Source organism: Engraulis encrasicolus, chromosome 22, assembly GCF_034702125.1.
Source record: "Engraulis encrasicolus isolate BLACKSEA-1 chromosome 22, IST_EnEncr_1.0, whole genome shotgun sequence".
Classification (NCBI taxonomy): Eukaryota; Metazoa; Chordata; class Actinopteri; order Clupeiformes; family Engraulidae; genus Engraulis; species Engraulis encrasicolus.
Window position 1 is genome coordinate 41,169,737 of NC_085878.1, and position 22,426 is coordinate 41,192,162.

Genomic DNA, 22,426 nt, shown 5'->3' on the forward strand with positions numbered 1-22,426 from the left:
GAGAGGACACCGAGGTAGTGGGGTGCCAGACCATTGAGGGACTTGAAGGTGAGGAGGATGACTTGCGTGCGTAGAGGAATAGAGGACTAGAGGAGTGGGACTAGAGTGTAGGGGTCTTCACCTGGTGTACTTCGTGCCATCCGTTCTCGTCTTGGCAGCAGACGGAGGCGTGTTCGTGCAGCAGCAGTTCGCAGCAGAAGGGGTCTCCGCCCACCATGGCCGTGTGGTACAGCGCTGTCAGGCCACGGCTGTCCTTGTAGTCCGGAGACGCCCCCAACTCCAGCAGCGTCTAACGGGGAGAGGAGAGGAGGGAGAGATCAGTGGTGTAGCCTAGAACGCAGGTATACAGAGTATACCCACTTCTAAATTTTAGGGGCTTCAGTATACCCACTTAAAATTGATTGATCCATTATTTAGAATAGCATAAATATATACAGTATACCCACTTCCAAAAATGCTCGAATATACAGTATACCCACTTCAAAAAAGTAGACTACACCGCTGGGAGAGATCATTGCCAAAACCACCTTTAACCCATTGAAGTCTAAAGCTAGATTTATGCTTCGCTCGCATAGAATCTGCGTCCGTCCGTTTTCTGTCTATGCGAGTCCACGCCCCCCTCTCAGAGGCTCTGCGCCCGTCGTCTAGCGCCTCGAAAAAATTCTAACTATCCGTCGGACGGACGCGGAGTACGCAGACAAAAAGGCACTATGATTGGTCGTCTCGCTACTTCCTTGTTCTGTTCTTGTGGCAGCGCAATGCCAGTAGTTTGCGAGAGCAGAGCTGTATTCTGTTAAAAACTTTATTAATGCCTTGTGTGTAAATGTGTGTAAATACACGAAGCTAAGCTAAGTAACAAACAATGCATCAGTTGAACACTCGTGGCACAATGCCTGCGGTTTTACTACCGTTCCTCCACCGAATGTAAACACACATTGGCAGAATCAACTGTCTTTACATGCTTGCATTTTCTGCTCGTGAAAACAGACTGGGTATGTCAAATAATGATACCACTGCATTGCCTTTGCAATTTGTGTGAAAATACCTAGCTAACCGGGATAGAAAGCAACATTGCTTAATAATGACCGCAGTGCTTACAATGTAGTGAAAGTAGCCTAATCGCGCAATTTCAAATGTGGCTGGCAACGAGACCTCGGACCTCGCAGAGCTCGCAGATGCATGAATACAAAATTGGTTCGTGGCCACTCCCACGCGACTTTTCACGCTCGCAGTTGCTGAAGTCTAATCTGACCTTTAGGCACCTGCAAAAAAAGGGTGCTGAATGCCTGAGTCCTTTTTAAAACCTAAATGTCTCAGCTTCTGAAGCACATAAAAATAAGTTGCATTTAAACGCTAAGACCCTCATCTTTCATTAGAATGTGTTCATTCATCTCAAATTAATAGAGATTTTCAATAAAGTTGTCTCAAATCTCATGAGCCTGAGTGTTGCGTAATGCAGCTCCAGGCGCCAGGGCCAATGTTGCGCAACGCAACATCAGGCATCAATGGGTTAATGAAGGCTGATGCTGCCGCAAAATGTGGGCCCATGTGCTTTTCAACGATTTGCCAAGATTTATGAAAAGCATTTTATATATTGGTGAAGTTATTTGTGAAGGAATTTATGAGTACCTTCGCCACTTCTTTCTTGTTGGGAACAGAAAATCCTTTTACTGCCAATTTCTTCATATGGAAGGCTAATTGAAGAAGCTTATTCAAATGTTTCAAGTTAAACTCTTTGAATGATCTAATTAGTAGACTCGGCTTAGCTGTGTTTAAAAGTCTGCCAGAGGGAGAAGGAACACTGTAAATGACATTTACCCTCTTGATTCAGCTAGTCCATCTCTGATATGATTGGAGCAGTACCCTATTTAAGACATGTCTACTAGGTTGGAGCAGTACCCTATTTAAGACATGTCTACTAGGTTGGAGCAGTACCCTATTTAAGACTGTGTTGTGGTTGGAGCAGCACCCTATTTAAGACTGTGTTGTGGTTGGAGCAGCACCCTATTTAAGACTGTGTTGTGGTTGGTCCGTTTGACGGGCGTGGGCAGCGCTTCAAGTGAAGTCCTACCGTGAGGGTGACCTGGTTCTTGGAGCGCGCGGCTTTGTGCAGGGCCGTCATGCCGTCCTTGGCGCGGAAGTCCAGGTGTGCGCCACCATTCCGCAGCACCTTGATGGCCTCGATCATATTGTCCAGGTGAGCCGCGAACGTCAGGGGCGTCTCTGTTAGGAGAGGAGGAGGCCATTTTAACATCATTAACAATTTGGTTTATGTTTACTACCAAAATACACACTAAAAATGGGTCTTAAAGGGACACTGTGCAGGAAATGGTCAAAAAAGGTACTGCAACTATGCTGCTCATTGAAACTGGGCTGCCTATTGCCAAATTTGATCTTTACATGAAAGTTTACTAAGTAATAAACACATATTTTCTAGTATGGTCCAAGTACAGTCATTTTTGCAGCTAAAAATGGCTATTTTTGGAAATTCAAAATGGCGGACCATGGAGAAGATCCCCCTTTTCATGTATGAAAAGTGCAATTTTTCCAGTCATAATGAATATTTTAGAATTCGATGCTGGTGGTACGTATTCATGAAAAAGGTAACATTAGTGAATGGGCAGCATGAATTCTTGAAATAAACAACTAAAAATCTCACACAGTGTCCCTTTAAAATGTACAGTGATGATCACATACATACCAAGATCATTCTGTATCGCAGCACAACTATGAATACAAATCGAGACAAATTGATTCTGAGTCTTTTTTTTCCTCTCATTTTCGGGTTTCAGGAGCACGACACAATGCTACTTAGTCTATGACCTCTAACATGTTACCCAGATGCATTGCCAAGGTCAGAGGTGTCTCTGATTCCAGAAGAAACCATTTCACCATTACGACATTGGGTTCGTTCGTGATGAGGCAATGATGCTTTTGCTAGGCAGAGCGCATGCGCACTTTGCCAGTTTGATGTATTCTGCTTAGACTGGGCAGTCATGGGTAAGCAGTTAGGGCGTCAGACTTGTAGCCCAAAGGTTACCGGTTCGACTCCCAACCTGCCAGGTTTCTGCGGGGAGCAATCAACCAGTGCTCTCCCCCATTCTCCTCCATGACTGAGGTACCCTGAGCATGGTATCGCCCCACCGCACTGCTCCCTAGGGGAGCCATTGAGCGCTGCCCCCTTGCACGGGTGAGGCAAAAATGCAATTTTGTTGTGTGCAGTGTGCAGTGTTCACTTGTGTGCTGTGGAGTGCTGTGTCATAATGACAATGGGAGTTGGAGTTTCCCAATGGGCTTTCACTTTCACATCACTAGACTAACCACATGAGCCTCTTTGCAGTGGAACGAGGAGCAGTGTCTCAATCACACTTGGAGGACATCATTTCGCAAGACTATTGCAGGGACTGAGGTTGCAAATTAGCTATAGCTACAAACCTTTTATGTACTCACATCTGCAAGCTGTGTCATGGCCTTGCCATGTCATGTTTGTAATAATGTTCACTGCATTGTCCCTGACAAATAAACTACAAATAAAAAAAAGCAGATAAGGAGGGTTCTAAGTTTGAGAGGAAACCGCTTGTAGCACCACAACCAAAACAAGCACTTAGACCACCATTATATAGGCTACCTCTAAAAGCAGACAGCCTGGAAGGGGTGTCTGTTCAACAGGAAACCATTTTTACCAAAAACTTGCACTACTGATATGAAATCAGGCTGGGAGGGTCCTAAATACTTTGTATACTATATCCTTTTTGACATTTTTATGGCAATGCTTTTTTTTGGTGTAATTTAACTCACACTTACAACAGTGAAATCTACATTTTGCATTACATAAGAGAAAATAAACATGCAGTTTAAGTTTAACAAGTTTAATTATTACAGTTTCAAACATCCCAATGTCACAGACTACTTTTGTGGAAACTACGTCCATCCTAAGGTTACAAATGTCATACAGGGGAAATTAAGGTTTCCACTTGAGGAGTGGATACTAAAAATAAAATACGAAAATGGAAATTGCGCCCATTTGCAGATTTGATTTATGGGCGAGCTATTTTAGCAAGGTCATGTTGGTCATATTCATCAGACGGGGGGAAAGTTAAGTACATGTAAGTCCTTTGGCAGCAATGTACTGCAGCGCGTCTGGCCCGTCTCTGGACTTGGCACTTGGCATTTGGTGTTGACAGATAGATTCAGGGATTTTTTTTTGGGGGGGGGGCTAAATAATGATATGAGAGTGAAGACCTTTATGACTGTGCAGATAAAACCATCAAAGATCTGTACTCAAGATAGGTCTGTGCATACACCTTTAAGATAAATAGATCTGTGCAAATAACTTTAATATTCCTCTTGTCGAGCTGAAGTTATAATAAGAATATCTATTCTAAAGAGCAATATACTACATCTCCCAGCAGGGCTGGACTGTGTCAGAATATCTAGCCGGGCATCTTCAGCCAAGACCCGTCCTGTCAGGTTTTTCGCAGAAAGAGCCCAAATGCAGCACACAAACGAAGTCCAGGGAAGGTCAAGGGGTTTATTAAACAAGGAGGGAAAGACATCAAAACACAAGGGTTCAAAAACAAGACATGTGGGTCCGGATCCTGACACGTCCACCCGGCATTGAGAGAGACAATGAAGAATGTGACAACATGTTTAGTCATGTATTATGAGCTATTTTGACAGGCAAGATGATTATTTGAATCTGGTACGGAGAGAGGTCAGCTGTGGCAGCATGAGGACTGACACTAGCCAGGCCGTGCCCTCCAAGTCACGCAACAGCTGCAGCGTTGCTACCAGTCAGGTCAAGAGCAATGCAAGTACCTTCTGAGTTCCCGCAAAATCGGGAACTCGTCCCACTTTGTTGGGAAGCAAACAATCATCAGCAAACCAAGGAGGGCCGTTTGGGAAATGTTAATTGTTGTGCTCTTGGTCAGACCAAGTCTCAAAGAGATTTGAAAGCCGATGATAATCAGGCTAGACTGACACCACTTCATTGAGGGGAGTACAAGGACAATATAATCAACAGTCCACCGGGCAAATGCCCTGTATGCCTTATGGCCAATCCAACCATGTCTTCCAGCCAGCGCTCAGCTCATCTCATCTGGTAAACTCGAGAGCTTCTCGGTGGCTGTCAAATTTTCCTTTCGCTTCATGAGGAATTCATAATTCGGGCAATATGGGTGGATCAATGTCCTCCCTGTCCACCTCTCAATCAGATTCATAAGCCCTCTCATCTATCACCAGATGCTCAAGTCAATTCCCGTTAAATCCACCGAGATGAAATAGTATGCGGTGTACCCAGTTTACAGTAATATATGCGGTGTACCCTCACCGTTAACAGTAATATAGGCAAATGGATAGGGCAGACTCCGACACGCCCCCGCACAGACAGACAGACAGACAGACAGACACGCACGCACGCACAAACACACACACACATGCACACACGCACACACACAGACAGACACACACACACACACACACACACACACACACACACACACACACACACACACACACACACACACACACACACAGACACACACACACACACACACACACACAGACACACACACCCACACACACACACAAACACACACACACACACACACACACACACACACACACACACAGACACACAGACACACACACACACACACACACACACACACACACACACACACACACACAGACAGACACACACACACGCACACACACACTCCCGGCGTACTCTGTATGCCCTTCCTTCCCCTCCTGCTCCAACAGTACTGTAATAATGGAGCCCACCTGAGGAGCATGTACTGCTGGATAGGCTGGGATATGATAGCAGGCTATTACACACACACACATGCACATATGCACACACACACACACACACACACACACACACACGCGCATACGCACACACACACGGGCACACACGCACACGCACACACACAGACACACACAGACAAACACACACACACACACACACACACACACACACACACACACACACACACACACACACACACACACACACACACACACACACACACACACACACACACACACACACACACACACACACACACACACACACACACACACACACACACACACACACACACACACACACACACACACACACAGATTACAGCGGTGTGAAAACTTCATAGTCTTCCAAATGATTGTCTCTCTCACACTCACGCAAGCATATACGCACGCACGCACGCACACACGCCGCCCACCACTTTACCTTCACATGCAAGCGAACCGCCAGAATCAATAGCAGCAGGGAGGATTCAGAGGCAAGTGGGGAAGACTGATGTGAGGAGAGTACAGTGCACAGAATCAGCTCAAATATTAATCTCTGATATCATTAATGCTCAAGCAAGTGCTCAAGAGACTGACTTGGCAGGGTTACCCCACACGCACGCAGACACGCACGCACGCACGCACACACGCACGCACGCACGCACACACACAAACACCACATCAGTTTACTATACAGTAATCCTCACATGAAATTTCAACCTTAATAAATAATGTATCCACCAGCTGTTATTAACACACACACACACACACACACACACACACACACACACACACACACACACACACACACACACACACACACACACACACACACACACACACACTCTCTCACACACACACACACACACACACAAACACAGTGTCTAATCTCTCCCTTCACTCTTTTCACACGTCACTCTTTTGTCCCCTACGTACAGTAAGGGACCTGCAGCCTAGGGTTGTTTTCTCTCTCTCTCTCTCTCTCTCTCTCTCTCTCTCTCTCTCTCTCTCTCTCTCTCTCTCTCTCTCTCTCTCTCTCTCTCTCTCTCTCTCTCTCTCTCTCTCTCTCTCTCTCTCTCTCTCTCCATACGTTCTATATGTCTGTGTCTCTGCCCACCCCTCTCTCTGTTTCTCTTTCACTGTCTCTGTGCTTCTCTGTCTGCTTCTCTGCACACACACACACACACACACACACACACACACACACACACACACACACACACACACCCCATCGTTTTCCCCAAACGGCACCTAAGCTACGTCCCCGTTGTCGTGGTGGAGGGGGTGGGTGGAGTTGTCATCAACCCCCATGTTCATTTAAAAATCAATGCCATCGACTCCCCTTTAAAGGCCAAGTCTGCTTTGAAGAGATGACAGCATCTAGACGGGTGAACGATGGATGAGGCTGCAAGAATGGCTTCTTCTCTGTGACCACAAAAACACCACTCGGGAGGGGAAAAAAACAAGAAACGAAAGGTAGCTTGGCTTAGAAAAAAGCAACATGGCTGACGATGACGAAGCCCTTTTTGCAGTCAGGTGCCAATGAGTCTCCTGGGAGGGGGATGGGGGGGAGGGGGGTAGTAGGGTGGGCGCACGAGCCAAGTCATATTTGCAATTACCCCTTGAGTGAGGCTGGTGAGTAGGTGGAACGGAAGGGGGTGGGGAATAGAGGGGCGAGACAGGGGGGAGTACAGGGGCGTACTTAATTGTCCTTCTGCTCACTGAACGGTGCACCCAGACACACACACGCACACACACACACACAAGATCGCGCATGCACGCGTGCACACACACACACACACACACACACACACACACACACACACACACACACACACACACACACACACACACACACACACACACACACACACACAAGATCGCACATGCAAGCGTGCACACACACACACACACACACACACACACACACACACAAACACACACACACACACACACACACACACACACACACACACACACACACACACACACACACACACACACACACACACAAAATCGCACATGCACGCGTGCACACACGCACACGCACACACACACACACACAAACACACACACACACACAAGATCGCACATGCACGCGTGCACACACACACACACGTCATCAAGAAGGACCGGTACAATTAGAGGAGTGGGCGGGTGTGGGGTTGGCGGGTGGGGGAGCAGGAAGCCCGGCTGACGTCAGACTTTCTCTTTAATCTTTTTCTTTTTCTCTCCTCTTGTGCGTGTTCTCCTGCTATTAACCTGATCTAACAGGAGAGCACCTTCCTGCCCACACAGTAATTGATGATCCCAGGTCTCTTTTAGGCACATACATACTGCTGTAGATTGGCTCTCTTACACAGGTACAGTATATTACCTTTACACATAGGGTGAATGTAGGCAAATTGGGCCACTTTTTTCCATTAAAGGGACACTGTGCAGGAAATGGTCAAAAAAAGGTACTGTAACTATGCTGCTCATAGAAACTGGGCTGCCTATTGCCAAATTTGATCTTTACATGAAAGTTTACTAAGTAATAAACACATATTTTCTAGTATGGTCCAAGTACAGTCATTTTTGCAGCTAAAAAATGGTTATTTTTGAAATTCAAAATGGCGGACCATGGAGAAGATCCATTTTTCCAGTCATCATTTTTCCAGTCAAAAATGTGATGCTGGTGGTGGTAAGTATTCATAAAAAAGGTAACATTAGTGAATAGGCAGCATAAATTCTGAAAATAAACAACTAAAAATCTCACACAGTGTCCCTTTAACTTATATGCAAAAAAGTGGCCCAATTTACCTGAACTCACCCTACATGTAAGTGATAGCCCACCTGGGAAACTCCAACTCCCGGTGTCATTGTGACACAGCACTCCATGCGCACAATGCACACAAATGCAACAAATTTGCATTTATACTTCACCCGTGCAAGGGGGCAGCCCTCAATGGCGCCCCAAAGGAGCAGTGCGGCGGGACGTTACCATGCTCAGGGTACCTCAGTCATGGAGGAGAACGGGGGAGAGCACTGGTTATTTACTCCTGGTTAATCTTGAAGTAGTAAGACTCTTGTTTTAGGTAGCATTTTAAGAATGTTTAGTAACCGTTTGAATTTGGATTTAAAAGTTGTCTTGTGAAGGCTCTGGGGGCTACATGAAATGGTTATGGGGGCCGCATGTGGCCCCCAGGCCTGAGTTTGCCCACGGTCTGCCTTTGTGTCTCTGTGTGTCTGCGTGCGTTTGTGTCCGTGCTTGCTTGCGTGCAAGCTTGCCTGCATGCGTGCATGTGTGTTTATACATTTGTATAGGCTTATGTGTCTGTGCATCAGGTGGCCATGTGTGTGTAGGTGTACTGTGTGTGTGTGTGTGTGTGTGTGTGTGTGTGTGTGTGTGTGTGTGTGTGTGTGTGTGTGTGTGTGTGTGTGTGTGTGTGTGTGTGTGTGTGTGTGTGTGTGTGTGTGTGTGTGTGTGTGTGTGTCAGAGTGTACTTTATTATCCCTGGGGGAAAATTTGTCTTGGGCTTCACCCACTGCATTGTATACAGTACTCACATACATTCATACAACATAAAAAACATAGAGACATTGAACTGTGCACTGCACTGTGTGAGTATGACGTGTCTATCTGTCATTAAGCAATCTTATGGCGGTTGGGACAAAGGAGTTCTTATATTTTACTAGTCTGCAGTTTAATGTCCTGAAGCGTCGGCCTGAGGGAAGCAGGGTGAATTCATGATGGAGGACATGTGTGGTGTCCTCTAGGATCTTTAGTGCCTATCTGAGCACTGATTTTTCAAAGAGGGACTGCATATATCCCTGGTCCTGTTGACCAACAATCTTCAGGGCAGTTTTAACCAGACGCCCTAGCTTGTTTTTTAGCTGAACAGTTAAAGTTCCATACCGTGTGTGCGTGCTTGTGTGTGTGTGTGTGTGTGTGTGTGTGTGTGTGTGTGTGTGTGTGTGTGTGTGTGTGTGTGTGTGTGTGTGTGCGCGTACGTGCGTGCGTACGTGCGTGCGTATGTGCGTGCGTGCGTGCGTGCGTGCGTGCATGCGTGTGCGTGTACGTGTGCGCGTGCGTGTGCGTGTGCGTGTGTGTGTTTCTCTGGGCTCGATACATACCTCCAGTTTCTGGGTCATGGTAGTTGGGGTCAAGGCCTCGCTCCAGCATCCTGGAGACCTTCTCCAGCTGATGATGCTGGATGAAGTCCATAAACTTCCTCAAGTTGCCCTGGTGACAGAAGAAAAGAGGATATGAGAGTGTGTGGGATGGCAGAGAGAGAGAGACAGACAGAGAGAGAGACAGAGAGACACAGAGACAGAGAGACAGACTGAGTGACAGAAAGAGACAGATAGAGAGAGAGAGAGTATTTGAGAATTTGATGATTGAAATGTCTTGCTCCTGCAATCTTGAGCACATAGATTGTGTTACAGGACGAACATTTCCCTCAACTTTCCAGGCCAGTTATAAATAGATAAGAGAGCAGATCCCTGAACACTAGCCAGTGCTGGGCTCCGAGAATCAGGCAGGGGAGCCCAGAAAGAGACTGAGGAGCAGCACCACGGAGTAGCGTAGCGTAGCCTAGAGTAGAGTAGAGTAGAGTAGAGGAGAGTAGAGTAGAGTAGAGTAGAGGAGAGGAGAGGAGAGGAGAGGAGAGGAGAGGAGAGGAGAGGAGAGGAGAGGAGAGGAGCATAAAGCAGAGTAGAGTAGAGTAGAGTAGAGTAGAGTAGAGTAGAGTAGAGTAGAGTAGAGTAGAGTAGAGTAGAGTAGAGTAGAGTAGAGTCGAGTAGAGCAGAGTACTGGAGAGTAGAGTAGAGTAGCATAGAGTAGAGTAGAGTAGAGTAGAGTAGAGTAGAGTAGAGTAGAGTAGAGTAGAGTAGAGTAGAGTAGAGTAGAGTAGAGTAGAGTAGAGTAGAGTAGAGTACAGCAGAGTACTGGAGAGTAGAGTAGAGTATAGTAGAGTAGCATAGCCTAGAGTAGAGTAGAGTAGAGTAGAGTAGAGCAGTGTAGAGTAGAGTAGAGTAGCGTAGATCAGAGTAGAGTAGAGTAGAGAAGGGTCAAGTAGAGTAGAGCAGAGTAGAGTAGAGTAGAATAGCCTAGATTAGAGTAGAGTAGTATTGAGCAGAGTACTGGAGAGTAGAGTAGAGAAGAGTAGCGTAGAGCAGAGTTAAGTAGAGTAGAGTAGAGTAGCATCGAGTAGAGTAGAGTTGAGTAGAGTAGAGTAGAGTAGCGTAGGGTAGAGAAGGATAAAGTAGAGTAGTGTAGAGTAGTGTAGCCTAGAGTAGAGTAGAGTAGCCTAAAGTAGAATAGAGAAGAGTAGAGTAAAATAGAGTAGTGTAGAGCAGAGTAGAGAAGAATAGAGTAGAGTAGTGTAGAGCAGAGTAGAGCAAAGTAGACCAGAGTAGAGTAGAGTAGAGTAGAGTAGAGTAGAGCAGCGTAGAGCAGAGTACTGGAAAGTAGAGTAGAGTATGTACTAAAACCTTTATGTATTTAGACCAACTACAAATCATTTTGTGAGTCACACACACCCTTTTACGTCCCAAATGTGTATTTCCTGTCTTGGTAAATATGCTTACGTAGATGCAGCAGGGAGTAGTTGCATCTCTGGGTCAAATGGCTTAAATGACACAATAATTGAGGCAATTCTGCAGCCCATCCCTTGGGGCTAAAGTGCTTTGGTGCCCATGTGGTGCAAGTGTGGTGCATGCGGGAGGCGCACAGGGTTTGATGGCAAGGTCCTTTATATCTCTAACTGCCCTAAGAGAGGCTGGCCACCTGTTGGGGCTAAAGTGCTTTATTGGTGTTGCTTTGATGCACGTGGGTGCATGCGTGTGGAGCTACGAGTGGTGCACAGGGTTTGGAGAGTGGAGCTGCAAGTGGTGCACAGGGTTTGGAGAGTGGAGCGCAGTGTGGTGCACAGGGTTTGGAGAGGGGAGCTGTGTGTGGTGCACAGGGTTTGGAGAGGGGAGCTGTGTGTGGTGCACAGGGTTTGGAGAAGGGAGCGCGGTGCACAGGTTTTGGAGAGTGGAGTACAGTGCACAGGGTTTGGAGAGGGGAGCTGTGTGTGGTGCACGGGGTTTAGAGAGTGGAGCTGTGTGTGGTGCACAGGGTTTGGAGAGTGGAGCTGTGTGTGGTGCACAGGGTTTGGAGAGGGGAGCTGTGTGTGGTGCACAGGGTTTGGAGAGTGGAGCTGTGTGTGGTGCACAGGGTTTGGAGAGGGGAGCGGTGTGTGGTGCACAGGGTTTGTTTCTAAAAAAAGGGGGCACTGCTAGGCAAAGAGATGGGTTGAGGACCAGCTGGACTGGACTGGGACAGACATAGGGCCCGGGCACTTCTGGTTTAAAGGAACCTCCTCATAATCAGCGGTGCAGAACTTACTCACCGGTGTCAAAAACATTTAATGCACGTGGGTGCTGCCTGCGTATGGTGCACTGGGTTTGTTTCTAAAGGAGAGCAGTGCGGGCGGCTAGGGGATGGGATGGGTTGAGGACAGGGCTGGACTGGGGGAGAAATAGGGCCCGGGCACTTCTGGCTTAAAAGGGGCCCCCTCATATTTAGCGGCGCATAATTACTCACCGGTGGGCCCTGCTCCATCGTGGGCCCCTACTCTCAGAAATGTAAAATGCAAAATGAGAAATGTAAAATTTACTTTTTTTTACATTTCTGAAAATAGGGGCCCACGAGGGTGTGGGGCCCACTGGGAATGCCCGCTATACCAGATGGCCAGGGGCCCACGAGTGTGTGGGGCCCACCGGGAAATGCCCGGTATGCCACATGGCCAGGGGCCCACGAATGTGTGGGGCCCACCGGGAAATGCCCGGTATGCCACATGGCCAGTCCAGCCCTAGTTGAGGACACAGACATATAGAACAGGACAAAGCCAGAGGCAGAGGCAGAGGGGAGGAGAGGAGAGAAGAGGAGAGGAGAGGAGAGGAGAGGAGAGGAGAGGAGAAGAGAGGAGAGGAGAGGAGAGGGAGGAGAGGAGAGGAGAGGAGGAGAGGAGAGGAGAGGAGAGGAGAGGAGAGGAGAGGAGAGGAGAGGAGAGGAGAGGAGAGGAGAAGAGAGGGAGGAGAGGAGAGGAGAGGAGAGGAGAGGGAGGAGAGGAGAGGAGAGGAGAGGAGAGGAGAGGAGGGGAGAGGGGAGGGGAGAGGAGAGGAGAGGGGAGGAGAGGGGAGAGGAGAGGAGAGGAGAGGGGAGGAGAGGGGAGGAGAGAGGAGGGGAGGGGAGAAGAGAGGGGAGAGGCGAGGGGAGGAGAGGAGAGGAGAGGAGAGGAGAGGAGAGGAGAAGAGAGGAGAGGAGAGGAGAGGAGAGGAGAGGAGAGGAGAGGCTGCGTTTACTACAGGCACAGCAGGGAGACTTAGGTACATAGACACGTCCACACACACACGTTCACACACACGTTCACACACACGTTCACACACACACACACACACACACACACACACACACACACACACACACACACACACACACACACACACACACACACACACACACACACACACACACACACACACACACACACACACACACACACACACACACACACACACACACACACACACACAATCTATTCACACCTCTCCTTTCACTTACACCTTCCATTCTCTGCGTTGCCACAAAACACAATGGGCACAGTGGAGAGGAGAGTGTGAGCGGCCTGAGGGAACGAAAGAGAGAAAGACAGAAAGATATATGGAGATAGAGAGGGAAAGAAAGAGAGAGAGAAAGAGATAGAGAGATAGAGAGGGAAAGAAAGAGAGAGAGATATAGAGATAGAGAGGGAAAGAAAGAGAGAGAGAAAGAGATATAGAGATAGAGAGCAATACAGATACAGAGAGACAATAAAAGAGGGAAACAGAACGTGTGAAATATACTAGAGCAGAGGAGAGGAGAAATATAAAACATAGGGCATAAAGAAAGGGGAAAGCAAGAGAACAGAGTAAGAAGAACTGAGAAGAAAAGACAGACAAAGGAAAAGGAGAAAAGAGATACAGAAAACGTTTTATGGTGAGGGCTCAGGGCAGTACACACACACACACGCACGCACGCACGCACGCACGCACGCACGCACGCACGCACACACACACACACACACACACACACACACACACACACACACACACACACACACACACACGAGTCGCCACAGGAATGATGGAAATGAGCCAGCCAGGAGAATCAGTGTACTTCTATCAAGTACTCCTTTACAAATAGCAAATGCACTGGTGCACTGGCACACACCCCTCCCTCACATAGGCGACTGCAGACATAAAGGACACATAATACGCTGACATGTGGAGAGAGATAGCATTGAGAAAGAGAGAGAAAGGAAGAGAAAGGTGGCTGGATGAATACGATGGAGAGGCTTAGGAGCAGCAGGTATTGTCCAGAGAATTGCCCTAGGAAAGGGCCTTGCCAGTGGTTCCCAAACTGGGGGTCAGGACCCCTGGGGGGGGGGAGGGGGGGGAGGTACTGAAGGGGGGTCCCGGACAAAAGGGACTTGTATTTACTTGTATGGTTAATATAGATGTATTTGCTGTCTTGTGGATTTCTAGCAATTTTAGCGGACAAACTATTAATGGAAAATCTAGCAATATTAATGGACAAAAAAAATGGCGTAGTCAGGAAAATATTCCAAAGTCCAAAAGGGGGTCCCTGCTTGAAAAAGGTTTGGGAACCACTGGGCTATGCGATGCCCAGAGCAAGCTCAATAGCTATGGCATCTGAAAATAACTCACAGACAGACAGACAGACACGCTGAACAAGGGCTGCCTGGCACACTACTGGAGGCCCGCCCTACTGAAGAAGAAGAGCAGACAGACAATCACCAGGAAAAAGGTCTGAACGAGCAATTGGATTCCAAGTTTAATGGACAGACGGTGTGTGGGATATTTATTTTTAGGATGTTTATTGCTTTTAACCATTGCTTACATTCAACACATTCATTTCATTGAATTGAACTGAGCGTCCAATAAGGAGAGTGGAACGGTATAATGCATGTTCTGGAAAGAAGACTGACTCCAAGGCCACATAAAGCTCTGAATACATCTGTCAAATCAGCACCCACCTGACCCACCACTCACTTTAGGTTACAGCAAAGATTTTCATACTTACATAGACAGTGGCCTAAGTACAAGCTAGGGATATAATATGTCTACCAACAGTACTCAACTTTTTTTTCAATATTGCACCATGTCACAATTCTGCAATTTTTCATCTCTGGCCAAAGAGGGGCCCCCTGACATGTGGGGGCCCCTAGGCTGCAGCCATATCTAGCCTGTGCGTAAATCTGGCACTGCGCACTACCCATGGCATCCTGCACATGTGGAGGCAGGCATGGATGATGGCTTTTCACCTTATGCAACAACATTAAGGGAAACAGTCACATGATCTGTACAGAGTAGGGGAGAAGATTAAAAAGCATGGAGCTGATACTGTATACAGGGGTGGCTGCTAACACAGCTTACAGAGTGGGGAGGAACTTGAATTGAATAGAATAGAATAGAATAGAATAGAATAGAATAGAATAGAATAGAATAGAATAGAATACTAGACTAGACTAGACTAGACTAGACTAGAATAGAATAGAATACTAGACTAGACTAGACTAGACTAGACAAGAATAGAATAGAATAGAATAGAATACTAGAATAGAATACTAGACTAGAATAGACTAGAATAGACTAGAATAGAATAGAATAGAATAGAATAGAATAGAATAGAATAGAATAGAATAGAATAGAATAGAAAGGAAAGCTTTTACTGTCATTACACACACTACACTGAGATCCTCCCTTCAAGCTGCGCACAACAGAGTAGAGTAGAGTAGAGTAGACTAGAGTAGAGTAGAGTAGAGTATAATTTATTGATCCTGAGTATATTAACGTGTAAATGCATGTACTCGGGTAGTTGACAAAAACATTTTTTCACAAAACATTGTTTATGAGGGAAACAAGTACATGACTACGTAGTGCACCAATTTCTCTTTCAAAAAATCCAAGTGGTCACAATGTTGGTCTATTAATTGATTATTTATTTATGTTGATAAAGCAATTTGCTGAAAATATGTCCTTTGGTGTGACGTTAAGAAATATATATATTAAGTAATGTAGAAATGGCTTGATGGCGTTTTATGAACATTGTTACACTCTTCATATTTATTGCATTTTTTAAAGTCTTCATGCCAGGGTTGTTTAGACAAATGACTGAGCTTTGATTATTTATTTTAAAATGTTTTATTATGAGAACAAGTCTTGTGACAGTCACACCATAGGACAAATATGACATTTGACTCAAAATTAAGAATACTTATTTAAATTCTGGATTTATTACACATAACTTTTTCACAACATAGACAGACACTAGTTTAATCATTTAAAACATTGACAATTTTGAAAGTATGAATTTACTTAATTTTAAGAGCCTGTGACAGCAAAATTGGCACGTCACGTCAACTACCCACTAATAGAAAGCCACAAAACTGTTATGCTATGTAAGACACATACTACAACCCCAAGAACGCAGGCAGACTGTTTACAGATAACTCAGACTTTATTCTTACTATTATTCAGACAAAAAAAAGAGATGAGTAATTCAATAAACATTCTTAGTCACCAAAAATATTTTGAGGTGTCCTCCTTTCCTGCCCCCTCCTAAATCAAATTCATTTGCACCACAAAACTAACCACAGACACAAAATCAATCATTACTGGCAACATGAAATGCATTTCAATGTGCTGAGTTTATTTTTATGACTGAGGCACTAAAGGCTCTTTTCCACTGCCAGTTTTCTGGTAGGACTACAGCTCGACACAACGTGACTCGGCTGCCACTTTTTGCCTTTCAAATAGGCATGACAGAGCTAAATTGTAAAGCAAAAAGTGGCAGCTGGGTCACACTTTGTCAAGGTATAGGCCTACTAGAAAACCGGCCGTGGAAAAGAGCCATAATAGGACAATATGGCAAAGTGCTGCTTTATGGCCGTGCTTTACAAACCCCCTCTGGTCTCTCTGCTCTCAGGCTAACACTGAAAAGATGAATGAAATGAAAAGAAATGAAGAGGTGAAACATAGGAAGAGAGAAAGAAAGTGAAGAAGAGGAGGAGGTGGAGGAGAAGAGAGAAAGACAGAGGGGGAGAAAGAAGGACATGAGAACCAAGCGAACTGGTAATTGAAGAGCTTTATGAAGATAAATGACAGGAAACACCAGAAAGCATAAGAGGAGAAAAGCAAAAACAGAGGAGGAAAGAAGAAGATGAGGTGAGGTGAGGGGAGGCTAAATGAAAAGTTGTAGAAAGAGAATGGAAAAGAAAATGGAGAAAGTACTGTATGAGGTGGGCAATGAGAGAGAGACCAGCAAAGTATAACTGAGGGCTGGAGGAGAGAAGGAGGTGAGGTGCTAAATGAAGCAATTTAGAACGAGAACACAAAAGGAAATTGAGAGGACATGAGGAAAGAAAGAAAAGAAAGAAAGAAAGAAAGAAAGAAAGAAAGAAAGAAAGAAAGAAAGAAAGAAAGAAAGAAAGAAAGAAAGAAAGAAAGAAAGAAAGAAAGAAAGAAAGAAAGAAAGAAAGAGGAGAGAAGGAGGTGAGGTGCCAGAGCAAGGTGAGAGCCCTCTGCTCTTGACCCAGAAATGTCAGAAGGCACTGAGGAGGGAGAAAGAGGGCAGCCCTCTAGACCACACCACGCACAGAGAGAGAGAGAGAGAGATAGAGAGAGAGAGAGAGAGAGAGAGAGAGAGAGAGAGAGAGAGAGAGAGAGAGAGAGAGAGAGAGAGAGAGAGAGAGAGAGAGAGAACACGTTCTCACAATGAGAGTGCTGCAAGGATTTCAGTGAACCCATCATGTCTTAGTGCATATACACAGTACACACACAAACACCGTATGTAAGTACACACACTCACACTCGCACACACACACACAGACACACACACTCAGAGACACATACACTCACAGACACATACACTCACCCTAGTATGATATAGGTCTTAATCAGATGCACACATATGAGTAAACTGACGCTGATTAAAAAAAAAACCCTCAGAAAATCATCAATCTTCTCTGATACGTCAATGGGAATCAATGAGTAAATTTCACTTTAATGATGTTGATTTAAATGTAACATATTTCTCCGTGGGCTTGACAGGGGTCCTGATGCATCATTGTGGGGGGATGGGACTGAGATATGATGTAGGTTATTGTGCTGGCCTCTGTTCATCACATTATGGCTTGTGATGACGGCAAGATTAGCATTTCCCCAAGTAAAGGTGCTTGGTTTAATCCATATTATAGTAGAACGACAGTAAACGTTGATTTGTCACACATGTAGGCAGGGGCCTCATAACAGGTGAAAAATCGGCTGAGTTGCCAGAATTCCAAATACAAATGTGTCCCTGAGAGATATGATGACGTTCATCTCTTGAAGTTATATTAACTGTTCAAGTTCTTTTGTTTCAGACATGTTAAGTTTTTTATCTTTTACCTGACATGTTTCCACGGTGAAACTTCCGTCTTCATAAGAGGGTCACATGGATGTTGAAGTGTGTTGTGCTATGACGTCCCACTTCAACATCCATGTGAAATTAATAAATACCCTTCAAGCATGACCCCTTTGCATTCAATGTTTTCTCAAGTTGAGTTAATTTACAAACTTAAGGGATAACTCCAGCCAATTTCAACATGCAGTTGTAATGCTCACACTACCCTTGTAGTCAAGTTCATTATGTATTTTTGCTGGATTTTTATGGGGATTTGGAAAACTATACATTTTTGAAAAGTAGATAGTATAAGCAATCAGAAAAACAATGTTTCCATTTGCACAGGTGGCGGCCATCTTGGATTTTTCAAAATGGCGTCCGAAAACCTATATTTTGTCATTTCTCAGCTTCTGAATAAGTTAGAACATTGATTTTAACTGCTTAACCAACATTTTCAGGGTCACTGAATCTAATGGTGTTAGTTTTATTGTTGTCAGACATTTTGTTACCACACCAATTTATTTGAACTATTGATTTATAGTATTTATGAGTAGATGGCCCACCATTTAAAACATCCCAGCTTGAATGTGCAAAACTGGTACAGTTTACATGTCCACCATTTTGCTGTACATTTACAGGCTTGCCTGTGCAAATCTCACAGCTACATTGTATCCAATATACAGGAGCAGCGCCACATAGTGAACGTTTTGAGTGTCAACAGGTGTTCATTTTTTTCATTTGGGGGAACCCTTCAGCATGCATGCATTTTCTGTATGATAATACTGGAAACTGACTGCAAGACAGAGTGACAAATCAATTGGTGTTATTAATATTATTAATGCACATACGAGCATGTCATTAACTGGTGTTGGTGAGTGTGCTTTAGTGTAACAGTGAGGGTTCTGTTTGCTGTTTGTTCTGGTTATATTCACAGGTGAAGAACATCGAGGTGAACAAGAGACATGTCAAGCCCATGAGCTCATTAACTGGAAGCTGTGTATTCTATGCCAGTCTGATGATGCCAAGACGGTGGTTCTGGTCCAGAATCCAAGATTAGACACTAATGGACATGTACGAGAAGTAGTTCAAGAGAGGGTCAGTCTGAGTGATTGGGACCATGTTAAATCCAAAGACGACTGCAGAACTGCACAGCTGAGACACCAGGGACACAGAATGCAGTCTAGCATCTCTCCTGTCACTCAGGTGCAACCAACAAGGTTCAAATATAGCATGCAAGCAACCAACATGCACATCATTTCTACAGGACAGTGCACAGCCAAGAAGCGTGGCAAGAAGAGAGGATGAACATAGATGGATGACCCAGGCCCCTCAACATCTAATTCTCCACTCCACTCGTCAAGAAACAAAGCTCCATCTGCCAAAAGGCCGATGGTGAACTACTTTATCATGTAAGAACTGCAAATGCCGGAAAATCTCCAAAGGCTGCTTTGGAACAGTCCCAGAATCTCACACTCAAAACTAGACTGAACACCCGCATCTCAGCATATGATGCACATGCAATTTATGTATGATATCACAAAGATTGTGGGACAAAACATGTGTCATGTACCGCGAGACCCAGGCCTGACAGAAATACAACTCTTAAAGAAGCCTTGACGTTAACATGTCTGCTTGAGCTGATCAACCGTATTGATGTGGAAACACAAAACAAAGCATGGACATCATTGAAAAAAAATGTATGTCAACATGCTTGATTCAGAAGCCTTGGAGAATCATGAACTTGCATTCAGTAGAAAGTGGCCGAAAGAGAGACACACCCTTGCTAGTCTGTACAGTTCAGCTGGGACATCTTTGATGTTGCTGGATACTTGTATGGCATCTGTTCCCTGGCCTGTCTTGGTGAAGGTTGCAATGTTCGTCCTTGTCACCTGTGCTGCTTTGTAAATTGCTTTCATCTTATCATATTCATCAGTTGTCATTGCAGCATGAACCATGTCTTCTTCACATGCTTCTGGATAGTAGGGGCTTTTGACTTCTTTCGGTCATTTAGAACAGACAGACTTCAGTTATGGCAAGACTGTGAGGATTCTCTTTTTCAGCCACTTTCTACTGAATGCAATCTTTGTGATATTGGACAGCAATTGAATGTGCATCATCTGCTAAGATGCTGGTGGTCATTCTTGTTTTCAGGGTGGGATTCTGGGACTTTACAGCAGCCTTTAGAGTTTTACCGCCATTTGCAATTTTGACCTGATAAAGCAGTTCACTATCGTCCTTTTGGTAGAAGAAGCATGGTTTCTTATCGAGTGGACTCGTACGAAATCTTGTGGATGGTGGAGAAGAATAAGATGCTGAGGTGCCTGGGTCAGTCATTTTTCGAGACTTGGTCTGACCAAGTCCCTAACAATTAGCATTTCCCAAACGGCATGGTTGATCTGCCTCCTTAGGTTTGCTACTGGTTGACTGACCAAGTGAGTGGAGTTCCTGATTTTTTTGAGATCAGAAACAATATTTACATTTCCCTTGGCCTGCCTAGAAGCAATGCTGAAGGTGCTGCATCACTGGGAGGGTGTGGCCTGTCTAGTGCAGTTCTGCAGTCGTCTTTTGATTTTAACATAGCCCCCATCACTCAGACTGGCCCCCTCTTGAACTACTTCCAGTACATGTCCATCGGCGTCTAATCTTGGATTCTGGACCAGAGCCACCTTTTGGCATCGTCAGACTGGCATAGAACACACAGCTTCCAGTTAATGAGCTCATAATGCTTGATAATGCCTCTTGTTCACCTCGATGCTCTTCACCCATGATTATAACCAGAACAAACAGCAAACAGAACCCTCACCGTTACACTCCACCAACATCACCAACACCAGTTAATGACAGTATGTGCATTAACAATATTAATAACACCAATTTATTACTTGATTTGTAACTGTGCCTTGCAGTCAGTTTCCAGGATCATCATACAAAAAATACATGCATGCTGAAGGAAGGCAAAAGGCAAAAATTTAACGCCTGTTGACATTCAATATATTCACTACATGGCACTGCTCCTGTTTACTGGATACAATGTAGCTGGTATGAGCTTTGCACAGGCAAGCTTGGATATATACAGCACAATGCTGGACACGTAAACTGTTTTGCACATTCTAGCTGGGATGTTTTGTATGGTGGGCTTGACAGACATGCATCTACTTGTAGATACTATACAGTAAATCACCAGTAAAAATAAATTAGCATGGTAACAAACTGTCTGAGAACATTAAAACTACCACCAGTAGATTCAGTGACCCTGAAAATGTAGGTTTAGCAGTTTGAATCAATGTTTTAGCTCATTCAGAAGCTGAGATATTGCAAAATTATGGTTTTTCGGAAGCCATTTTGAAAATCCAAGATGGCCGCCATGCAGACATTTGTGCAAATGGAAACATGTTTTTTCTGATTGCTTATACAATATACTTTTCAAAAATGTTTAGTTTTCCAAATCCCCATAAAAATCCAGCGAAAGGTTCAGATCCAAACGTAATGAACCTGACTATTGACTTGTCAGTACCCGGTGACGCTGCATTTTTTGGCTCAGCCCTTTCTGAGATCTGGGCTATTGTTATGGGGGCAGATTTTCATTAAACTTTCTTAACAAAAGCCTACTCCAAATATTATCCCAAAAGGTATTGCTGGTTGCTAGTTGTCTGCTGATGTTGCATAACCTTTTGGATGTTTTTGGGAATAAGTACAAATGTTTTTTGAAATGTAAACAAACAACTACCCCCATTACAATGACCAGGATCTCGGAAAAGGCTGAAGAAAAAAAGAATCTTAGGTACTGACAAGTCAAGGGTAGTGTGAACATTACAAATGCATGTTGAAACTGGCTGGAGTTATCCTTTAGGGCAGCAGGACAACTTATTTTTTTAAAGTTTAACTGGCTGCAGTTTTTTTTACAGTGTATGTCCTAAGGCTAGTGATGATGTGGAGTGGAATGAGGCTGATTTACTGCATAGCATTATGCCAAGCCGACTCTGGGGTGAGTTTCTCAAAAGAGGAGTTGTTAGCCTGTTAGCAACTTCGGTAGTTGCCAATGGGAAAATGCATTGAAAACAGCCAAGTAGCTTATGTAGTAAGCAACTTTGGTTTTGAGAAATTCACCCCTGCTGTGATTACCAGCATTTTGTTTTTCTCACTCACGTGTTTATACATATT

General features: G+C 44.9%; 1 protein-coding gene across 1 annotated transcript in view; it reads right to left on the reverse strand.

Moving 5' to 3' along the window:
* The window catches only part of LOC134438328 (SH3 and multiple ankyrin repeat domains protein 2-like), a 258,811-nt gene that overhangs the window by 218,645 nt on the left and 17,740 nt on the right, over positions 1–22,426 (reverse strand). The window contains exons 4-6 of the mRNA XM_063187875.1: positions 9,910–10,018; positions 2,072–2,223; positions 122–289 (exon numbers count right to left, since the gene is read on the reverse strand). Coding sequence (XP_063043945.1) covers positions 122–289; positions 2,072–2,223; positions 9,910–10,018 — 429 coding nt within the window. The remainder of the gene's footprint in view (positions 1–121; positions 290–2,071; positions 2,224–9,909; positions 10,019–22,426) is intronic.